Raw genomic sequence first — 23,273 nt, 5'->3', positions numbered from 1 at the left:
AAGGAAGGAAGGAAGGAAGGAAGGAAGGAAGGAAGGAAGGAAGGAAGGAAGGAAGAAAAAGAAAGAAATGGCAGCCTCTGTTAGTTATGCTAACAGGCAATAAAGATATCGTTCATATATTTACATCAGTTATTCAACAAAGCAGGTCTGCGATAGTGATTCTTTTGTCTTAATGCCAGTTGCCCTTCTACTGGTGAGACCAGATGATGACTGTTGGGAGTTAGTGTCAAATTTCCTGAAACATGGTTATCAACCTCCTCCTCAGGAGGAGGGGGTGTGTATGATGCTGCCCCAGAGTTTGCTGAGGAGGAACAAAGGAGTGGTGAATGGCACTGAGAACACAGACAGTGGAACTGGGGGATTAGAGCAAAGTTCAAGTGTGTGAACATGGCAGGGACTTAGCTTTGGTGCTCCAGTGGCGGTCCACAGCATCTGCAGCTCCTGCGAGCAGGTTAGAAATGAGGGATCTCAGGCTCCACCCCAGACTGACAGACAGAATCTGCATTTTAACAGGACACCTAGGTAATTCACATGCACATTTAAATGTGAGAAGCACTGGTCTACAGAACAGGCAATCATGAGTTTGTAGCATGAATGCTTCTCCAAGGCTATTATTATATAATGATCCCCGATACTCAATGTAACCCCGACACCTAGGTAATTCACATGCACATTTAAATGTGAGAAGCACTGGTCTACAGAACAGGCAATCATGAGTTTGTAGCATGAATGCTTCCCCAAGGCTATTACTATATAATGATCCCCGATACTCAATGTAACCACCCCTTACCTTCACTAAAAAGAAGTTTATTATGAGCTATGATAACAGCTGTTTAAGATGTCACTCACTGAAAAGCATTAAGGTCCTCAGAACTAGGTCAGGGGTTTGAGGGGAGAGGCCACAGTCAAGATAGATGCAAAGCAACTGAGCAGCAAGAGTGCTGGGCTCCCGAGAACCCCGGAGAGCTGGTAGTATTTTGATGTAATAAACACAGAGTTAAAGGAGAGAGGGTGACAATGGGAGCAATGCTGGGGGGGTTGGGAAAGGGGATGGACCCCTGGATGAGGAGGACTGGGAAGGAATATATCCCTGCCTTATAATAATTTGAATTTTTCTGTTCAAAAATGTTTGCCTTTGAACCCGGACATCTCAAGCAGTATGGTAACTAGTGCTTGAGGTTAATACTTTGTCATTTTTTTATACTCTGTTTTTTGCAAAAACTCATATTTTTAAAAATTGGCTTTGTTTAGATCCAGCGGCCCTCTACTGAGATGTTCGCTCCCTCTCCTAAACTGTCACGTACTGGTATTGGAAGAAGAGGTCTCTATGGGACTAGCTCCTCAGCGTACCCTAAATACACATTCCATGACCGGGAAGAAGTCATTAAAGCCAACATTCGTAATCCCTTGCAAATCATTAAAATAATACGTGAAAATGAACATCTTGGATTTCTTTATATGATCCCTGCAGTGCCAAGGTCTTCCATTGAATATGATACATATAATCTCAAGTGAGTTCTCTTTTATAAAACAGTGTATTCAACAGTAAAAGTTTCAATTAAGATTGTGAATGTTATCCATAATTGACTGGGCATTAATGATAAATGTCAAATACAATTTTGGTTATCATCTGATGACAAATGAATCTTAATCACAACAATGTTATTTATTTTTTCCATTTAGCTTTCCTTGTAGACATTATTTTACAGAGTAGTGCACTGTTATGCCTCTTCTATGCTTATATTATATAATGCCATCTATTTTTAATTAGTATTCCAAAGATAATTTTGATATTTTGTGATTCCTGAGAAAAAAAGATGGCAATGTATAAAAAGTAGGTACATGATTTGCTTTACATGTTATTTCAACTTTCCTTAGTAGAGATAAGATTTTTTTTAGAAATAAAAGGAGTTTGATAACTTAAGGTATTTATATAGATTAATAACACACACATATACTCTTTATTATTACTAAACACATTTGTTTCTGAAATAATTAGAAGAATCATACAAATGTGAGTCTGTGAATTGCTTTTTTTTAAAAGATTTTATTTGAGAGAGAGAGCAACAGAGATAGAGCACGAGTGGGGAGGAGAGGGAGAAGCAAACTCCCCGCTGAGCAGGGAGTGACACAGAGCCCCATCCTAGGACCCTGGAATCATGACCTGAGCCCAGGGCAGATGCTTAACAGACTGAGCCACCCAGGCGCCCCTATGAATTGCTTTAAAATTCAGCACAAAAGGCAGTAGAATTTAAAGATGATACTGGCTTTCCTCCATTGTTGTTTAGTTGTGTGGACAACAGCTGTTGAGACAGTCTTTCCTGGGAAGATGATAGTGGTTTAGCTTTACCACCAAATTCCCATTCTCTGCTGCATGGGAAGAAAAAAGAACTCATTAAGAATTCTCTTACTCTCCCTTATGCAGCACTGTAGTTTTGACTGAGTCAGGTAACACTGAGGACAGCTCTCCTACTGGCAAAAAGAGGGAGAAAAGAATAACATTTTAATCAAATTTTTAAATGGTAGATTTATTATAAATCTGAAAGAGCTTAATTAGAGTGAGAAATAATTTGAAGAAAGAACAGAGATGCTTATAAGAATCCAATCCTTCGGCAAAATGTACTGATTACCCACTCTGTAGCATGAACTGTTCTAGGTACTAGAGATACATTATTGAACCATCCAGATCGAAATTGTTGCCCTCGTGGAGCTTACATTTTAGTGGAAGGAGACAATAATAAACAGTATCTGAGTAAATTACAGAGAAGCTAGATGGTGATAAGTATGAGAGAAAAAAGAGAGTAAGCAAAGGAGATTGGGAGTTCTGGGGAAGAAGTTGTGAATTAACTGGATGTCAGGGTAGGCCTCATTGACAATCTGTCATTTGAATAAGGACTGGAAAGAGGAGGAGTGAATGATGTGCTGGTGAGGAAAAGAGCATTCCAGACAGCAGGAAAGTGAATACATATATCCCAAGGCAGGAGCCTACCTGGCATAGTCAAGAAGAAAAGAGAAGGCTCGTGTGACCACAGTAGAGTGAATGAGAGCTAGGGAACAGATCATGAAGGGGCTTGCCAGCCATTGTATGAACATTAGCTTTTACTCTGAGAAAAGTGGAGAACCAGGGACAGACTTCAAGCAGAGAAGTGTTATGATCTGAGTTACATTTTGAAAGGGACTGCTCTGATTGCTGTGTAGAGATTAGACTTTTGAGAAGCAAAGGTTGAAACAGGAAGACCAATTTGAAGGCTATAATTATTGAGGTGAGAGATGAACCAGGTGGAAATGATGAGAAGTGGGAAGTAATTTGAAGGTCAAGGCAACAGGATGTTTTTATGGCCTATATGTAAGGTGGACAACCAGAGAGGAATCTAGGATGACTTTAATGATCTGCTGACTGAGCAAGAAGAGTTGCTATTATCTGAGACACAGAAGGTTGGATGGAACAGATTTGTTGGGAAGAAAAGTGTTTGGACCTACTAATTTTGGGATGCCAAAAATAGAAGAGAAGTGAGGTGGTAGATGAAAGGAGAATTGGGGTTGAGTGAGGTTTTTTGTTTTGTTTTGTTTTGTTTTTTAAGATGGAGAATTAACATACCGTAGACTATAAAGCCCTTTGATGTAAAAAAAAAAAAAAAAATGTTAGTATTGTCATCCCCACCACTGCCTTAGTAGTTCTTTACTAGTTCTTTTTGGAGAAGAGGTTATGGATCTTAAATGGTGACTGATCAACAAAAATGGTCTATTTGCTGATTTTTAATACTTCTTGATTAATATATGAAATGTTTTCATAGCTTTCTTTTATTAAAAAAAAATCATCTAATAACCCAGATATCAAGAAGTGCCATTTGTGATAATTCATTCCCCATTATGAGAGGAGTCAGATTTTGCCAAATGTAAAATGATTTTCATATTTTTACTAGCACAAGACAAAGTATGAAAGATGAATATGGAAACTGCTTTTGTCCAATTCAAGAAATTAATGGTATTTCTAGACTAATGAGCGCTTCTACTCGGGGAACTGAGTTGATGTTTTATACTACTTTGGACTGATACTCGTGATGCTTGATGGGAATACACAAGGTCTCACTTAAGAAGACGGAGTTGGAATCGTAGTTTATTTTATTATGTGTTAAAGCTGACGTTAATTTTTCCTCCCTGGCCTGAACTCCAAATATCAGAAACCTTATGAAAAGACAGTCATTTGGGTGGCACAAACTGTGAAGCAGCTAAATTGGATGTTAAAAATAGGAAATATTGGGTCAACGAGATGAAGACATGTTAAACTAAACTCCTTTTAAGAGTGATAAAATATAATGCCTTTGCATATTTTTCAAATGTAGCAAAATACATCCGATGTGCAGTTCTACAATGTTTAACACAATTCCTTTAAGTGAGAAAATGTTTCCTTTTATCAAGTTTATTCTAAAATATCAACTCAGTGCTATGTGTTAGGCATAACAATTTTGTCAGGAATAAGCTTTAAGGAGATGTCTAAATATGTTGGAATATCAACCTGAGTGAGTACACAACTATATGCTGCCGGTTATCTTGCCCAGCAAGGAGGCATAGTGGGGACTCTGGTCAGCTCTGGTGCGAGTAAAAAGGAACCTAGGTAAAGGGTCAGGAACTAGGGAGATCATGAAGAGCACAGAGAACAGAGAATGGAATTGAGCAAGACAAAACAATCCTGTATTGTTAGGACTCAGACCTTGAACAAGAGTGACTGGAATTGAAGGGTAGCCATGAGGTATGGGGGAAGACTGTTGGCTAGAGAGTTGTATGAGAGCACACCAAAGTGAATCCCTGTATTTTACATATCATAAAAAATGATTTATTGGTGTTTACTATGTTCTAGGCAAAGTATTTATATATATTAAATCATTTAATGCTCACAAAACACTGTAAGATACAATTATTATCTCTATTTTACAAATGAGTTACAAATGTTTAAGTTACTTGCCTTCATGGTCCATCCATGTTGTTGCAAGTAGCAAGATTTCATTGACTGTGTGAGATATATATATACATCACACACACACACACACACACACACATATATATATCACATCTTTATCTTCTTTAATGGACACTCGGGGTTGCTTTCATATCTTGGCTATTATAAGTAATGCTGCAGTTAACATAGGGGCACATATATCTTTTTGAATTAGTGTTTTTGTTTTCTTCAGATAGATACCCAAGTAGTGGAATTGCTAGGTCATGTGGTAGCTCTATTTCTTAATTTTTCTGAGGGAACTTCATACTGTTTTCCTTAGTACTTGTACCAATTTACATTCCTACCAACAGTGTAAGAGGGTTCCCTTTTCTCCACATCCTTGCCAAAACCTATTATTTCTTGTCTTTTTGATAAGAGCCATTCTGAGAGGTCAAATGATACCTCATTATGGTTTGGTTTGCATTTCCCTGATGACTAGTGATGTTGACCATATTTTCATGTGCCTATTGTCTATCTGTATGTCTTCTTTGGAAAAATATCTATACAGATCCTCTGCCCATTTTCTAATTGGATTGTTTAGTTTTTTGTTATTGAGTTATATGAGTTCCTTATATACTTTAGATATTAATCCTTTATCAGATATATGATTTGCAAATATCTTTTCCCTTTCAGTAGATTGCCTTTTCATTTTGATGATTTCCTTCACTGTGGAGAAGCTCTTTAATTGGATGTAGTCCTGCTTGTTTATTTTACCTTTTGTTACCTGTGCTTTTGGTGTCAAATCCAAAAAATCATCATCAAGGCCAATCTCAAGGAGTTTACCACCTATGTTTTCTTCTAGGAGTTTTATGGTTTCAGGTTTTGTGTTCAAGTCTTTAATCCATTTTGATTTAGTTTTGTGTATGGTGTTAGATGGTGGTCCAGTTTCATCCTTTTGCATGTGGCTGTCCAGTTTTCCCAGTACCATTTATTGAACACACTGTTCTTTCCCCATTGTATATTCTTGGCTCCTTTGTCGTAAAATAATTGACCATATATACAGGGGTTTATCTCTGGACTCCTTATTCTGTTCTCTTGGTCTATGTGTCTGCTTTAATGTCAATACTATACAGGTTTGATTAGTTTAGCTTTGTAATATCGTTTGAAATCAGGGAGCATGATATCTCCAGCTTTGTTCTGTCTCAGATTGCTGGGGCTATCTGGATTCTCTTGCAGTTTCTTACAAATTTTAGTACTGTTTGTTCTATTTCTGTGGAAAGTACCTTTGGAATTTTTTTTACATTTTATTTATTTATTTGTCAGAGACAGAAGGAGAGAGAGCACAAGAAGGGGGAGCTGCAGACAGAGGGAGAAGCAGGCTCCCCGCTGAGCAGGGAGCTGGATGCAGGGCTCAATCCCAAGACCCTGGGACCACGACCCGAGACGAAGGCAGACGCTTAACTGACTGAGCCACCCAGGCGTCCCTGCCTTTGGAATTTTAATAGGGATTGTACTGAGTCTGTACAATGCTTTGAGTAGTATGGACATTTTAATAACATTAATTCTTCCAATCTATGAGCATTTTAATAATATTAATTCTTCCAGTCCATGAGCATCTTTCCATTTATTTATGTCTTCTTTGACAGTTTATTACTAAAGCTAGAAAATTACTAGAACTATAAGATAAACACAGTGGTGAAAAGGAAAAAGATTATAAATTAGGCAACGTAATTAGAACTATCTCAGACTTGGATTTGTGAATCACAGTAATGTTCCTGTCCTTTGCCTAAATATCTCATTTGTATGGAAATGTTATCAAATGAATCAGTAGTTCCAAGCAAGCTATATCAACATCTTACCAAAAGATGTCCACTGTACCCAGAAAAGGATTTGAAACTTTTTAAGGCATATTAAAGAACAAAATATGAAACCAAATTCTGTTTTTAGATTAACATCTCATCAATAAGCTTAAGAAGTAGGAATGCAAGAACACAATATCTAATGTCAGAAAAACTCACTATTGCAGAATTGCAATTTTAATAGTCTATGTGGACATTTTTTCATTCTATTTGTTACCAGAAAAGCAAAGGAAATCTATCAATAATGCCACTAGTGGATTGGGTAACCGAGTGATGGACCTTAAGGAAGGAAAGAAAAATTTAAAAAAAAAGGAAAAAAAAGAGAATTTTACTCTATGTACATTGTACCTCAATAAACCTGACTTTAAAAAAGTACTACTAGATCAACATGTCAGATAACAGAGATTAATACACCAGGACATTATTAAAATTTTATTGCAGAAAATGAGTTTTATTGAATATTGATAAACCTATAGTTAGTAGTAACTGCTAGATAACAGCACTATGTAGAATCACAAAAGTGAAATGTTTGGAAGAACTTTGTTTTGAGGAGGGGGGAAAAAAACCCTACTGGCAATGAAACATTTAAGGCAAATGAGACATTATAGAAATACTTCTTAAAAATATATATTACATCTAGAGTTTATTCTGACAATCCTACATTCAAGTAATACATAATTTTATTTGCAAAGGAACACCCATATATAAATGTTTCCCTGTGGTTATGAATTCCAAATTAAATATTATCAAAATTGCGACTACAATGAAGTCCAAGACATAACAAAAAAATATGAGCAGAATGCCATTTTTTGTTGTTTCAGATTTAAATGCATTGGTGATCCAAAGGAAAACTTTTGTCAAGAATTAGAAAATATTTTGCAAATAATTTAACTGTGCAGATTTAGTGGATAGTTCTTGATTTTACAACTGGATTACTTAATTGACATTTGAGCACCTGAATGAACCTAATAAAAAATTATGGGACCTGCCTGAAAATGTGTCAACACGTACTGACAAAGATTAAGAATTCAGAACATCTTGGAAAAAAAAAAAAAGAATTCAGAACATCTTCGAATTCAGCTTTAGAAAAATGATATTTAAAATGCTTCTATAGTGACTTTTAGTGATTGCAATGGATTTAAACCTAAAGAAAAATTCAGTCAAACAGAGTAATCTGTCTGTGTTTCAGAGAAAGCTTCACCATTGTTTCTAAAATACTTGATATGGAGATGTTTGGATTTTATTTTTTTATTTTTTTTTAAGATTTTCTTTATTCATTCGAGACACAGAGATATATATATAGAGAGAGAGAGAGAGCAGGAGCAGGGGGAGAGGCAGAGGGAGAAGCAGGCTCCCCGCTGAGCCAGGAGCCGGATGTGGGGCTCAATCCCAGGACCCTGGGATCATGACCCTAGCCGAAGGCAGAATCTTAACCATCTGAGCCACCCAGGCACCCCTGAAAATGTTTGGATTTTAAATCAATTTGCATTTCATAAGAAATTTCAACACTGCATTTATCAAAGGGAGAAAAGGGAAAGCTATTAGAATTAAAGAATGGTGCTACCTTTAGTTCACAATTTCAAGAGAACGAATTACCCAAATTCTGGTTAATGTAAAAGAGAGTTTGCAGCCACAAGAAATAAAGCAATAAATCATCTGCCATTTGTTGTCTCCTATTTCTATAAACAAAGTTTCTCAGTAGTGGTGACTGTCAAGAATTTGAAGAGACCATTCATCATGTCTTGATTAGAAATTCAGGTGGCTACTTCAAAAAAGTTATGGTCACAGCTGTGGTTGCTTATGAGCTACACTTTATTTGGAAGTTTTATCAAATTAAGTATTGAATATTTCCCTGAATACCTTGTGTGTTATTTTTCTTATAATATAAAGAACTTATAATTAATGCCTTCACCAGTGTGCCTTATAGAATATTACCATTGTATGGGTATGTTAGAACAGTAGCTTGAGAAGCATTGCTCTAGAGGACTGTAGAGCAATTTTCTCTGCATGAGATTCTGATCTTAGTTAACATGAAACTTTTTTTCTGGTACCCCCATAAGAGTAGAATGTCAATTATTTCTAGGCAGCATTGCTTATGATAAAAATGACCCCTGATTTGTAAATTATGTATGCATTGGGAGAGACTAAAAATGAATTCTAGGGGCACCTAGGTGGTTCAGTTGGTTAAGTGTCTGACTCTTGGTTTTGGCTCAGGTCGTGGTCTCAGGGTCTTGAGATAGAGCCTTCCACTCAGCGGGGAGTGGGCTTGAGATTCTCTCTGTCCTTCTCCCTTTGCCCCACCCCCCTGCTCATGCGTGTGTGTGCTCTCTCTATATATAAATAAACAAATACACCTGTATAAAAAATAAACTTGAGGGGCGCCTGGGTGGCTCAGTCGTTAAGCGTCTGCCTTCGGCTCAGGTCATGATCCCAGGGTCCTGGGATCGACCCCGCGTCAGGCTCCCTGCTCAGCAGGAAGCCTGCTTCTCCCTCTTCCACTCCCCCCGCTTGTGTTCCCTCTCTCGCTGTGTCTCTCTCTGTCAAATAAATAAATAAAATCTTAAAATAAATAAATAAATAAATAAATAAACTTGAGGCGCCTGGGTGGCTCAGTTGGTTAAGCATCTGACTCTTGGTTTCGGCTCAGGTCATGATTTCAGGTCGTGAGATCAAGTCCCGCGTTTGGCTCTGTGCTCAGTGGGAGTCTGCTCAAGATTCTCTCTTCCTCTGCCTCTCCCTTGTGCTTTCTCTCTCTCGCTCTCTCTCTCGATCCCTCTCTCTCAAATAAATATTTTTTTAATAAATAAATTCTAAATACCTGATGGGGAGCCATAGCTTTGGACTTCCCGTAGTGTAGCAACTCTTTTTCTAGGCATGTCTCTTGCAGGAATCCTGAAACCTATGCTTCCAGAGTTATTTCAAGAGATACTGGCTCCTGCGGATAATGAGGCTTTTTTAAGCCAGGGCGGCTTCCACACCCACCCAATGTGGGTCTCATCTCCTCCCATCTGAGTTGTCGTCTAAGGAGACGGGAGCTCCTGGGTGGCTGATAGATTTCTGCAAGTAGTCCCACGGAAAAGGAAAGTCTGATACTGCCCTGATGGCAACAAGTAGTTCCTATCCTATGCCCTTCTAAGTAGAGGGGTGCCAAATACAGCCTATGAAAGTTTTATTAACCTGAACATTTAGTTGAAGTTAAGAAGACCCCCTGGTGGGGCAATATTTAAGTATTTCTTTTTCGTGCTCATGTAAAGGGGGCCACTGTTGGTGTCTGACAGTTTCCTCCCTTGTAGATGTGGGCTTTTTTTCCATATCCGTAAAACCCCTCAAACATATTTATATATGTTTATATTTTGCTATTTTTTAGTTTGGTCATTGAAATATAAACTTGATCACATTGATAAGGAACTGTAGGTGCTTCTATAAGGCCATAGTGGTACCCATACTTTTACAGTGTGATGGATGAATACTGCAACACGTTACTACAAATACCAACTCTTAGCGAATCCCAAACATTCTCGATTCTTCCTATGTATTTAATCCTCATAGCAACTCTACAAGGTAGCCAATATTAATATATTCATTTTACAAATGATGAAACTGAGGCAGAGTTAAGTAACTTGACCAAGTTGAGACAGCTAGTTAATTGTGGGGCTGGGATTCAAACCCATGTACTTGGACTTTAGAACCCAGCCTCTCACACACTATGCCCAATGTACTCACCTTCCTAATGACAACTGCTTCTGTCATTTGTGTCACACATGCTGTGCTAGGCTATACTGAGTGCTTCCCGTACATCAGTGTTGTTAGAAGGGCGTTCTCTACAGTTGAAAGGTGAGGAGATTGAGGTACAGATGTATGCAGGACTGTGGTATTTGCTATTGTTTCATGATTTGTAGGTAGAAGTTCAAAATAATGTCTGCTACTCCCACCATTCAACTCTATGAATCTACCCTCTGTGGAATGTCGGTTTTAAAGCCATTAGAATTTAGTGAATATGTCAGAATGTATGGAAGAGTCCTCCCCAAATTCCGAGCAGTGTTAGGGTCCATAGAAAGCCAAGAAAGAGGACACAGTGTTTCCCGATGTGTATTTCCAGGAACATTATATATAAGTGGTAATAACAGGTAGATGGTTAAAAAAAAATTATTCTGTGATCACGTGAAATTAAGAAACATTAAATTAAATCACTGGTTCTCAACCTGGGAGATTTTGCCACCCCTGAGCCCCCCAGGAGACATTTGGGGATGTCTGCAGGAATTTTGGGTTGTCATAACTAGAGAGGATGGTGCTACAGGTATCAGGTGGGAAAAGGCAAGGGAAGCTGCTAACCAGCTGACAGTGCACAGGACAGCCTCACACAACAAAGAGTTACCTGGCCCAAAATGACAGTAGTGCTGGGATTGAGTTAAATAATGCTAATTACGCATTTCTGCCCTGTGGAGACAACGAACTATTTCGTGGGGGATATATGCGGTGATTAGAACTCTGTGAAACATAGTTACGTGAGGACCATATAATCATCTGTGCGTGGCTCAGGCTGTATTACTTTCTAAGTGATCAAGTTGGTTCTCAGATGATTCCTAAGCCCATTATGTTAAAAGTACTTTTTTAAGGAAGCTTTAAAAGTTCAAACTAAAGTTATCCTGGCCTTTCAGGGAGGTTACCTGTTTAGCGGCCTCGAACAGAAAACACAAACGGCAGCACTGTGGTTTCTGTATGAAGTCTTAATTACAAAAACTTTATAGTGAGGTATATATGTGCTATGATAACAGATCATTCTGAAGCCACGTTATCAGAAATCTTGCCAGGTTGCCTAACCCGATGACAGTTTTCTTGGGCTAGTCCATGAAGAAATTTAAATCTGGTGAGTCACAGGGTGCCTGGGTGACTCAGTCGGTGAGGCATCTGCCTTCAGCTCGGGTTGTGACCCTGGGGTCCTGGGATCTCACCCCGAGTCATGCTACCTACTCAATGGGGAGCCTGCTTCTCCCTCTCCCTCTGCAGCAACCCCTGCTGCCTCTCTCTCTCTGTCAAATAAATAAAAATAAATAAATCTGATGAGTCAAATTTCAGTCAGCACGTAGAAACATTAAAGGCCCCTCATATTCTCACTTGGACTCATCAAAAATGCTCAGCTTCATATCGTCTCCTTACCCTTCCTTCAAACACACACATACACATGCCCTGGCATTGTTCTGGAGCTATGACAATTTAATGGGTAATAATTTCATTTCATACAAAAATTTGAAGAACCTAGAAGAGTGGTTCTCAGCCTTGGCTACTAATGAGAATCATCCAGGCCCTACTCCAGGACATCATTTAATTGATTTGTGGTGGAGCTTGAGCAACAGTATTTCTTTAAAACTCAGCAGATGATTCCAATATTCAGCTCAGTATTGCACACCATGGACTTGAGGTTCTCAAACAAGCCCTACATGACTTGTTAAAACAGAGTATTAAACCTCTGGAGTTTCTGATTCAATAGGTGGGGAAGATAGCCTGGGAAATTGCAATTCCCACGTGATACTGATTCTGTTGTTCCAGGGACCATAACACTGAGAACCATTGGCCCTAGAACACTCTCTTATTACAGAAATTTGGAAGTTTCTTCTTAGTTATACTTTTGTTTAATTTTCTAGGTAAAAAGGAGTTCCTTATCAGATATTTTATCATTTCTGGTTAATCTAATCAGAAGCCAAGTAAACCATTTCTCTTCTCTCGTTTAGGTTAGATATAAACCCCTACTGATTCATGATATTGACCATCAAATAAATTGAGGTTTATAATGCAGAACATAGGAAATGGCTAATTTCTTTCCAGGCAGTTGCTTGCTTACCTTCACCCAATAAATATGCTCAAATCATAACAATTAAAACTCTGTAATTATGAAAATAATAAAAGAACTTAGATTTGCATAGGGCCATATGAACTTATCTAATACATCTCACTACCATAAAGCAGGTAACTACTTTTTTGCTTATAGAAATCAGAAACTTGAAAGAGATAGGAAGAGAGAACAGGGTGAACAAAGACATGTATGCATTCAAACATGGCCTAAGGTGGATATGATAAATCAGCCTGATGAAAAGGGGCAATTTGTGAGACAAAGAAGGAACTAATATAAAACAAGAGGAGAGTGCCAAAACACCTGGCAGAATAATTTGGATTTGATGATATAAGCAGTAGGAGGCTATTTAAAGTTCTTGATTAGGAGACAAACCACGTTTCTGCACTATTAGTCTTGGTAGACTGGTTTAAAGATGAACAGCATTTTCAGTCACCGTAAGGTGTAACAACAGATAGAGCTCCTGTTTTAAATAACAACTCACATCGAGATGTTATTGTTTTGGAAAATCAAGGAATTCTAGGAGAAGAAATTAACATTTTTTAGAACCCTTGTAGGTACAGTTTGAGTTATAACTGAAACAAACAATAACAGGACAATTTATGACCTACCACAGAGCTGTGTAATTCCCTTATTCCATATGATTCTCTCAAATAAGACATACATGCTTTTGAAGTTAATAAAGCCTTGGAGTCCCAGTTTCATTTTAGATGGACAGATATAGGTTCTACAGTAAAATAAGTTGACCTGGTTCTACATTGAAGAGCAAGAATACACTCCAGGTATTTTTTTTCCAGTAAAACATAGTAAAATGTAATCTTATTCAAGATGTTCATCTCATCCTGATTAGTTAAGTAAAGATCTGTTTAGTTGATTAGATCATAAAGCCATCTAGTTTATCAGCAAAGTAGGAATTTTATAGTACAGCACTTGAACAAATGAAGTTCTCTTTTTAAGTCTCAAAGTAAATTTTTGTATTATTTCCTCAAAGAAAGGCTTGATGAGAGAAAAATCCAAAGCAACTATCCAAGAAGCAGCCGAAGTTTAAGGCTGAATCCTGGATGCCAAGCAGTGCTGACTAGGAAGTTCTCAGCATAGGTGAGGTGTGGTGGATCACCTCCTGAAATGGATGCGTGGTCGGAGGCAGAGTGTGTGGAGTGAAAGCGCAGAGGCCCACGGAGTGTATTTGAGGAGTAACCCTCTCAGTAATGAACCGGAAAGTCTAAGGATAGGATTACAGAGAACTGTGCATAGGCCCTCTTAATTTTTGCAAAGCTTTTTCCGACCCTGCTGCCCCTTATATCTACCAACAGAATTGGGCTTGAAGGAAGTCCCTGCCCATCTGTGAGAGGATAATTTTGTTAGAGTTATGAGAAACAAGATCGGTTTTTGGAAACTTTAGGAAGGAATGGATGGGAGGGATATGGCTTACCAATACATACCATTGTATAGGAAGTTTAAGAGGAAGAAGAATACTTGGGATTTTAAGTTAAATGGGCTGCAGGGTCAAGAAAAAGCATTCTATAAAATGGAAGCTTTCTACGAGTTAAAGAAAAGGTCTGCACGTTTTTAGATGCAGAGAAAAAGTAGCCCAAAGCCAGGAGGGTTAGAAAAATATGGGGTGAAACCTCTCTCTTTCTCTGGAGGAAACCATGAGATACACTCGGGGGTTGAGGTGGGAGCACACAAATGTGATGATTTTCAAGTGAAGAGAGAGCTCACCTTGTGACCACGTTGTTTTTGAATAAAGTTCAATGGTTCACAAACATGACTGTGTATCAGAATCATCCAGGGAGCTTGTTGAACTAGAATCTTGAGTCTCATACATAAAGGTTCTAATTCTGTGTTGGACCCAGAAATCTAGATTTTTTTTTAAGATTTTATTTATTTAATTGACAGAGAGAGACACAGTGAGAGAGGGAACACAAGTGAGGGAGAGGGAGAAGCAAGCTTCCCGCTGAGCAGGAAGCCCGATGTGGGGCTCCATCCCAGGACCCCGGGATCATGACCTGAGCCGAAGGCAGACACTTAACGACTGAGCCACCCAGGTGCCCCAGAAATCTAGATTCTTAATAAGCACCCCAGATGATTTTGATGCTGGCAATCCAGTATTTGAAAAAGACTAGCGTGTGTTCTTTTGTTCTATGCAGAGTAGAAATGTGTAGTGGAGGAAAAGGTTTAGGGGCACGAGAATGAGGATCTTAGATAGTAAACTGTAAATAAAAAAGATTTCTAAGTGGCACTGAGTACTGATAAGTTAGAATTCAACATCATGGACCACATCTGCCACCTTCTAAAAGGGTCTTTAGTAGCAGATAGACCAATGCAGAGCAAGTTTTCTAGACATGCATCAAGGCCATGGTGAGCTGCTTGATTTGTCTTTAGGTTGGTTTGATAACTGATATTAATGATTCTTGGGTGACTCCCAAGAATATCCTAATTATATCTTCAGCTATAGGCAAAGAAAAAAGGAAAAAAATGTTTTCCATTTACCTCACCTGCAACATGTAATACCTGGCATTTTCCCAGACAGTTCTGATGTGAAATGTTAATTAGAACACAAACAAAGAGTCAATGGAATTAGGTAAAAGCTGAGCAAGTTGATGTTTTTCTGTAACAGCACTTCAGAGCAACCTTCCAGACTCTTCCTCTCCAACACACCATCAGCACCCCAGGGCGTCCTTCTGTGTTCATGTGAACAGGTCTTGGCTTGGGGTTTTGGTTTTTGCTTTTTTTCATTCTGGTCCTGTATGCCCTAATTATAAAAATACTTTTCTTACTCAGTTTTATTAAACAAAAATAGAAATTAAAAACTAAAAGTGATTTATTCCAGTGGTTTTTAGTTTTTTGATTAACAGACCCGGAACATATAAGAATCTTGTTCCAATTCCTTAAAAAGTTACCATACATATGTACATAAATTTGTATATATACAACAGTTTCAGGGATTTCACAGGTGACCTGAAGGCTATATTAAAGGGCCATGAACTCTAGGTTCAAAATGCAGAGCTAAGGATCAGGAGAGAACATAGACAAGGGAAACAGTTGATTTTCACTGGAGTGTTCCTGTCTAATCTTTGTTAGGACATATAATTTTTGCATAGTTTTAACATAAAAACAATTTGGGGTTTTGTTTTTGCAGCTAACCATTATCTTATTATTCTAAAGTACCAGAGAATCTTTATAAATTTTATTTTCCTAAATTTTAAAATATATTTTAGTAACTTGCTGTATCACAATATGTTTCAGAGTTGTATTATTGAATATTTAAGTTGCATCCAGTATTTTAATGTTATAGCTAAAATTACGAAAAAAAATATCTTTGTGCCTGTAGGCAAGTTCTTGTTTTAAGAAATTGTAGAGAATCAGCCCTTTCTATTCTCATTACTTCGTTTCCTTCTCCTATCTTTACTCCTGTCTTTATCTCTCTTGCTTTCTTCCTTATTTGATCTGTTTCTGTTATACAGAAGGTTGAGGAATGCCCTTGATGACAGTTGAAAGAGGAATATCTTGAAATAAACAATGTCTCAACAATAATTATTTTGTTTCGTGATAAACTGGGCATTTTTCCCCCCACCTAATCTGGGTCTTGATTTGATTCTTACCTAATTCATCTTTTCTTGCTTTGTTCTTTCTCATAATTCTCTCAATACTGAGTAGTGTAAAACTCTTTTACACTATTATTATTGAATAGTTTCTAGAGAGCTAATAATAAAAACTTATTTTCAGGTAGCTTTCATATAGGGCTATTAGGTTTTAAAAATCTGTGATTGACTTGTTTCTGTAAAAACTATATAACGGAAGTTGTCAAGCATATTGCCAAGGTTGTGAAATCTTTCAGACCTAAAACAAGTCCAACTTTTTTTAAAAGCGTCTTCTCCCTTCATTGCTGAGTATTCAATCTAAAAATAATTTGTTAGAATTTTTTAAAATTTTTAAATAATATTTGTTTTTTCAGAAATGCTTATCTCTTTAGAACACAAAAGTAATGCAATTGCTTAATTTTGTTTTGAATACTTTTATTCACTTGACTCAATTTTTATTTGTTCATAGAGTTGTAAGTTATGAAAACATCAATAAAAATGACTACTATACTATTAGCAAAAAAGCAGTGACGCACATTTATAATGAGGACATTGAATATATTGAAATTGATCGATGGGAACAGGAATATCTATATCACAGAGAACTCACTAAGATTCCCATATTTGCACTTTTCCGGAAATGGAAGGCTTTTAACGTGTGGAAGAAGAATGTCCGTTCCAAGAAAATCAGTGGATGTCGAAAATCTCTACAAAAAAATCTGTTCATTGTTAATAATGTACGTATTTATTAATCATATTTCTTTTTTAAGATTTTATTTATTTATTTGACAGAGAGAGACAGTGAGAGAGGGAACACAAGCAGGCGGAGTGGGAGAGGGAGAAGCGGGCTTCCCACAGAGCAGGGAGCCCGATGCGGGGCTCGACCCCAGGACCCTGGGATCATGACCTGAGCTGAAGACAGCCGCTTAACTGACTGAGCCACCCACGTGCCCCTATTAATCATACTTTAAAAGAATTACAGAAAAACAAAATGTGAATCTGTTACAGGTATTGGTATAGACTGTCCTTGAAATAGAATATTTCATCTTTTTAAGAGAATTCACAATTTTCTTTCTGTCTTGGCATTCTGTCTTGTCATGGCAGTTGAGCACTGTTTTCACATTTTAACTAGGGTTGCAGAATGCAAAAGTAGAAGAGAGTTGCACAGGTCCCCTTCAGTTAGAAGCAGTCTCAGAGGTTTGGATTCATGGCCCCCTTTGCTGCAGATTAGGAAAATGGTATATCCTCTTGAGCAGAGTGGGCTGGCAACCCTATTACCTCCTCTCATCTTTGAGTGACTCTGGACTCTATGGTCCAAAATAACCTGGGGGCTTGTTTTCATGGGCCAGTACCTCCCAATGTAGCGTATGCTTCCCTCTACCATGGATTCAGACAGAAAGGAAAATTTTAATATTTACTTTGCAGGATGGGGTAATCATGGAAAAAGATCTGTTAAACGGTGTGTGGCTATATTTTAAATCTTTACCCACTCACTGAATTTCAACTTGCATTACAAGTTTTCTACCTGGCCCCTGGGAATGAACTGGAATCACCATTACTGTCATGATCCTTAGCTGTCTATTTCTGACACGGAGTCACCACCCTCTCAAATCAGAAGCCTCAAGTTTGCTTTTTACTGCTCATTTGTTCCACTTTCATATGTTAATCTGAAAGATGATTATCAAGATGTCAGTCACACAATAAAGGAACATTAAAGGAATAGGGCTAACATAGATATTAGTGCAAAAACAAATGTATGAGAGGTACTATCTCAGGTCATCCATCTCATCAAGCCTTCTGCGTTGTAGAAAACATTCTAGTCCTTGGTATCAAGCTCAACTTCTAAACCTCTAATTTCTTTAAGGATCCATCAGTCATTTGAACCTATTTTACTACCTTTTTACTACCTTTTATCTTTCACCATGTCTTGGGCACTATACATGTCATAAGTTTGTTACTAGTTATTTAAATAGTTCTTCCTGTATTCATCTCTGAGATTACCTCTATTGATCCTTATGTGCTGAGGTTGTCCTTCTCTCAGTCCACCATTCATACCAACAGTGCTTTGACCTTGATAATATCTTCTCTTAAATGTAGCCCTAGCAGACTATAAAGTTCTCATCCATTTAAATTTAGATTGACCTAAATAACAGGCCCATTGTGTTGGTTTAAATATCTGTTTGATGCTATAATTACCCACACACTTACCACCTCTCTTGTATTTACAATTAGTTAATTAGGAGGGCTGATTGGCCTAGACAAGGTGGAAGGGACAAATGTGGAGCTATCCTCGAAATAGTTCTTTTCATGATTTTTTTTTTTGGTAACAAACCTTATTGGCACCTGTGCCAACGTTTCCTTTCAACAACTTTATTGAAATATAATTAATGTACTGTACGATTCACCCATTGAAAGTATACCATTCAGTGGTTTTATTATATTCATAGAATTGATTAACCATCACCACAGTCAATTTTAGAACATTTTCATCACTCCAAAAAGAAACCCTATTACCCATTAGTGATCACTCTACATTTCTCCCCAACTCCTCCCAATCCCCTCCCCAGCTCTAGGCAACCACTAATCTACTTTTCATCTTTATTAGCCTATTCTGTACATCTCATATAAATGGAACCGTACAATATGTGGTTCTTTGTGGCTGGCTTTTTTCACTTAGCATAATGTTTTCAACATTCATTTATGTTATAGCATAGCATTTCTTTTTATTGGCAAATAATATGCCATTGTATGGATATACATATTTTATGTATCCACCCATCTATTATTATTATTATTATTATTATTATTATTATTAAAGATTTTATTTATTTGTTTGAGAGAGAGACAAAGCGAGAGAGGGAACACAAGCAGGGGGAGTGGGAGAGGGAGAAGCAGGCTTCCCGCCGAGCAGGGAGCCCGATGTGGGACTCGATCCCAGGACCCTGGGATCATGACCTGAGCCGAAGGCAGACGCTTAACGACTGAGCCACCCAGGCACCCCCCACCCATCTATTATTGATGAATATTTGGATTGCTTCCACTTTTTGGCTAATACTGCTATGAACATTTGTGTACAAGTTTTTGTCTGGATGTATGTTTTCATTTCTCTTGGGTATATGCCTAAGAGTAGAATTGCTGAGTCACCAGTAACTCTATGTTTAACCTTTTGAGGACCTGCAAAACAATTTTCCAAAGCTACTGCACAATTTTAAATTCCCACCAACAGCAAATGAGGGCTTTGGTTTGTCTCTGTTTTCACCATTATATCTTTTTCATTATAGTCATTCCTACTGCTTGTGAAGTGGTATCTCATTGTGGTTTTGATTTATCTTTCCCTAATGGCTAATGATGTTGAGCATCTTTTCATGTGCCTATTGACTATTTGTAAATGGAGCCTGTTTTCTGAAACCTTGCAGAATTTATTACTGATTCTATTAGTATGGGGTGTGTGTGTGTGTGTATTTCTTGGATACTCTGTGTGTGTGTATTTCTTGGATACTCCCTTATCTGGAGAACTGTATATTCAGATACTTTACCCATTTCTTAATTGAGTTTTTTCATTTTACTATTGAATTGTAGGAGTTATTTATATATTCTGGATACAAGTCCCTTATCAGTTATATGATTTACAAAAATTTTCTCCCATTTGGTGGGTTGTCTTTTCACTTTCTTGATGGTATCCTTTGAAGCACAAAATTCTTAATTTTGATGATCTGCATTTTAAGTTTAAAATTGGGAGTGTATGTCTTCTGGGCCCCTTGAATTTCCACATGAATTTTAAGATAATCTTGTCATTTTCTGCAAAGAAGCAGAAAATTATATATATATATATCTCATAGGTATATAGAATATATAAATAGTATATTTATAAATATGTGTGTATTCTATATAGTAATACAATTAATTTTTGTATATGGAGCCTGTTTTCTGAAAACTTGCAGAATTTATTACTGATTCTATTAGTATGGTGTGTGTTTGTGTGTGTGTATTTCTTGTATACTCTATGAACAAGAATAAGTCATCTGCAAATAGATATCGTTTTACAACTCCTTTCCAATCTGGATGACTTTAATTTTCTTGCCTATGTTCCCTGGCTAGAAGCTTCTGAATAGAAGTGGCAAAAAGCAGAAATCCTTGTCTTGTTCCTGATCTTAGAAGGAAAGCTTTCAGTCTTTTACCATTAAGCATGATGCTATAAGGAAGTTTCTTCCTGTTCCTAGTTTGTTGACTGTTTCTGTCGTGAAGCCATGATGAGTCTATCAAATGCTTTTCCTGCATCTATTGAGATTATCATGCAGTTTTTGCCCTTTATTATAACAATATGATTTGTTATAATAATTGATCTTTCGATATTAAACCAACTTTGTATCCCTCGGATAAATCATATTTGCTCATGGTATATAATCCCTTTATTGTTTGATTTGGTTTGCTAGTATTATGTTAGTGATATTTGCATGGATATTCATAAGGAAGACTGGTCTATAGTTTTTTTTTTCCTTGTGATGTGTTTGGTTTTATAGAATGAGTTGGAAAATATTCCTTCTGTCTTCTGAAGGAGTTTATGAAGATCTGAAAGAGTTTATGAAGAGCCATTTTCTTTACTGTTTTGTAGAATTCAAGTGTCTTCTAGTCTCCTACATTTCCAAGTTTCACTTTTCTTTAAACTTAAGTGTGTGTTTAATATTAATTTTTCAATATTATTTAGTGCTGCACATGGTTTTAACCTGCTGGTTTCTAATAATGTGTAATTTTGTTGCATATGATACTTTCAGCCAATTTTTTTTTTAGTTTTCACATTCTCAAACACTGTCATTTATTTTAATTTGAATGTTACTTTGTAATTAAAATCTTTCCATTTTTTATTTTTAGTGAGCCATTGCTTTGCAAACTACTCTTAATTTCATAGATCTATATAACCATTCCTCCGCTTATGAAAGGATGTACCTTTTACTGTAGCCCTTTCTATTCTGGGTCAGAAATGTGCATGAGAACTCGAGCCCAGATCCTCTGGCCGGGGCATGACCAATATAGCTCCAGTGGGCTCTCTAAGTGTCAAATTGCTCAGCTCACCCAAATGTTCTGTTGACTAGGGTTAGGGTAAATTAAAGTTGTGGTGGTGTGGTGAAGGCAAGATTAGTAAATCCAAAGGATTCCTGCATTCCAACCAAAGATGCTGTGCCTCAGCATGGCCCTGATTTTTCTTACAGCTCTTCCGCACTTATCTTCCAAAGGCTCTAGTCTCTGAGTTTCCCTAGGGCTTTCTGACCCAGTGACCAACCCCCAGATTAATAACAATGATTTTCTACCTCTGAAAGTATTAACACTCATTTCAATGCAACTGGCAGAAACTCAATTTCGATGAGCTTCAGCAACAACAAACAAAAGCTCATATAATAAGGAAGTTCAAGGGATGAACATACCTTTATGCCTGGCTGAATTCAGAAGCTCAAATAATATCATCTTTATTTTTTCCTCTTTCTCTTCATCTTCCAGCTCTGTATTTCCCTGTTTCATTCTCGCTTGGGCTCTTCCATGAGCACCACCTGCCCGACGTAGTTACAGCTGGCTCTTGGAGTGAGAAGAGCCCCTCTTGCGGGAGATGCTGGAGAGAACACTGATAGACTCAGCTTGGTCACGTGTTCAGTCCTGAGCCAATCCTTGCACAGCCAGGTGTACTCTGATAAGCCAGGCCTGGGTTTGTGCCTATTCCTTATTCCTGTGATGGGGAAAGGGAGGGGTCAGCCTTATCAAAACCACATGGTAATGGGGTTCCCAAAAGAAAGAGGGATTCTAACCCCAGAAGAATTGGAGGTAGGTCTGAGGTAGGTCTGTCCAGGGCAGACAAAAATGATAGCTTCTCAGTCTACATATTGAAACCCACCCTCAAAGTGACAAGTTCTTCTTCCTGTTACAGTCCTGCTAACAACTTAAAATAATATGTAATCCTTATCACCTTCAACAAGTACTATGGATTTAGCAGCCTGAGAATGAACCTGAGATTCTGTCTGAAATTTACTAAAACACCCGCAGTCTCTCTTGTGCTCATAGCTGCTCTCACAACAGTCCTGTATGCGGACAGCCAGATGATATTTAAGTTAAGCCAAAGTAATTTCTTAGATTACATATTTTTTCTTCCAAAAAATTTCCACTGTCAAACTCCTCTCACATTTTGGCAGACTATCAATATCAGTTTTGCTTTCCACCTTGATCCTTGCACTTTGTCCCTGTACTGAATAGAACTTATATTTTTGGTTCAAGGGCTTTCTCCAGAGTACCCTGGACTTCCTTGCTTTCCCTGTCCCATTTTGATCGCATTCTCCTCTCTACTCCCATACTCATGTTAATTTATGTAGTATCTTACTTATTTCAATTCATAGACTTAGTTTCTAAACTTTTGCTTCTTCTTTTATCATGCAAATTCTTCCATGAGCTAAACCTTAAGGGCCATCTGACTTCCTAGATGTTTTTTCACGAAACCCATCCTTTAGAACTCTACTAATTATAACTTCCCTTTATTTATACTTCGAATAAATAAAGCACTGTTTCATGTTGGTCTGAATAACTGTTGTCTGTCCTGTTTTGGAATCACATAGAAAAGAGTCCAATAGCTTGGTGTATATAACATATAAATCAGAATCACATACAAATAAATCATTAACTTTTTAAATATGACTGCTACTCGTTTGATTAGATTACAAGTGAGGGTGAATGATAGTGGAACATTGTTAGAACATGTGTCTTAGAAGCCAACAGCCTAGAACTCTGACCCATGATTGTGGCATAGAGAAAGATTAAGTTAATATTATGTAACATAATTTTACAAACACTTCCACTCATTATTCTAGCCCACAAATAAATAGGTTCTTTTTTTTTTTTAAGATTTATTTATTCATTTGAGAGAGAGTGAGTGGGGGGTGGGCAAAGGGAGAGAATTTCAAGCAGACACCCCAATGAGTGCAGAGTCTAACTCAGGGCCCAATCCCAGGACCCTGAGATCATGACCTGAGCCGAAATCAAGAGTCAGGGGCTTAACCAACTGAGCCACT

General features: G+C 37.6%; 1 protein-coding gene across 1 annotated transcript in view; it reads left to right on the top strand.

Annotated features, from left to right (window-relative positions):
- The window catches only part of DNAH6 (dynein axonemal heavy chain 6), a 244,011-nt gene that overhangs the window by 38,583 nt on the left and 182,155 nt on the right, over positions 1–23,273 (top strand). Inside the window, exons 5-6 of the mRNA XM_035001185.1 lie at positions 1,252–1,511; positions 16,697–16,964. Of these exons, the coding sequence (XP_034857076.1) occupies positions 1,252–1,511; positions 16,697–16,964 (528 nt within the window). The remainder of the gene's footprint in view (positions 1–1,251; positions 1,512–16,696; positions 16,965–23,273) is intronic.

The sequence above is a fragment of the Mirounga leonina genome, unplaced genomic scaffold (genome assembly GCF_011800145.1).
Source record: "Mirounga leonina isolate KUSES-001 unplaced genomic scaffold, KU_Mleo_1.0 Mir_125, whole genome shotgun sequence".
In the NCBI taxonomy this organism is placed as follows: Eukaryota; Metazoa; Chordata; class Mammalia; order Carnivora; family Phocidae; genus Mirounga; species Mirounga leonina.
The sequence above is the reverse complement of the archived record's forward strand: the minus strand, read 5'-3'. Positions and strand labels throughout refer to the sequence as shown.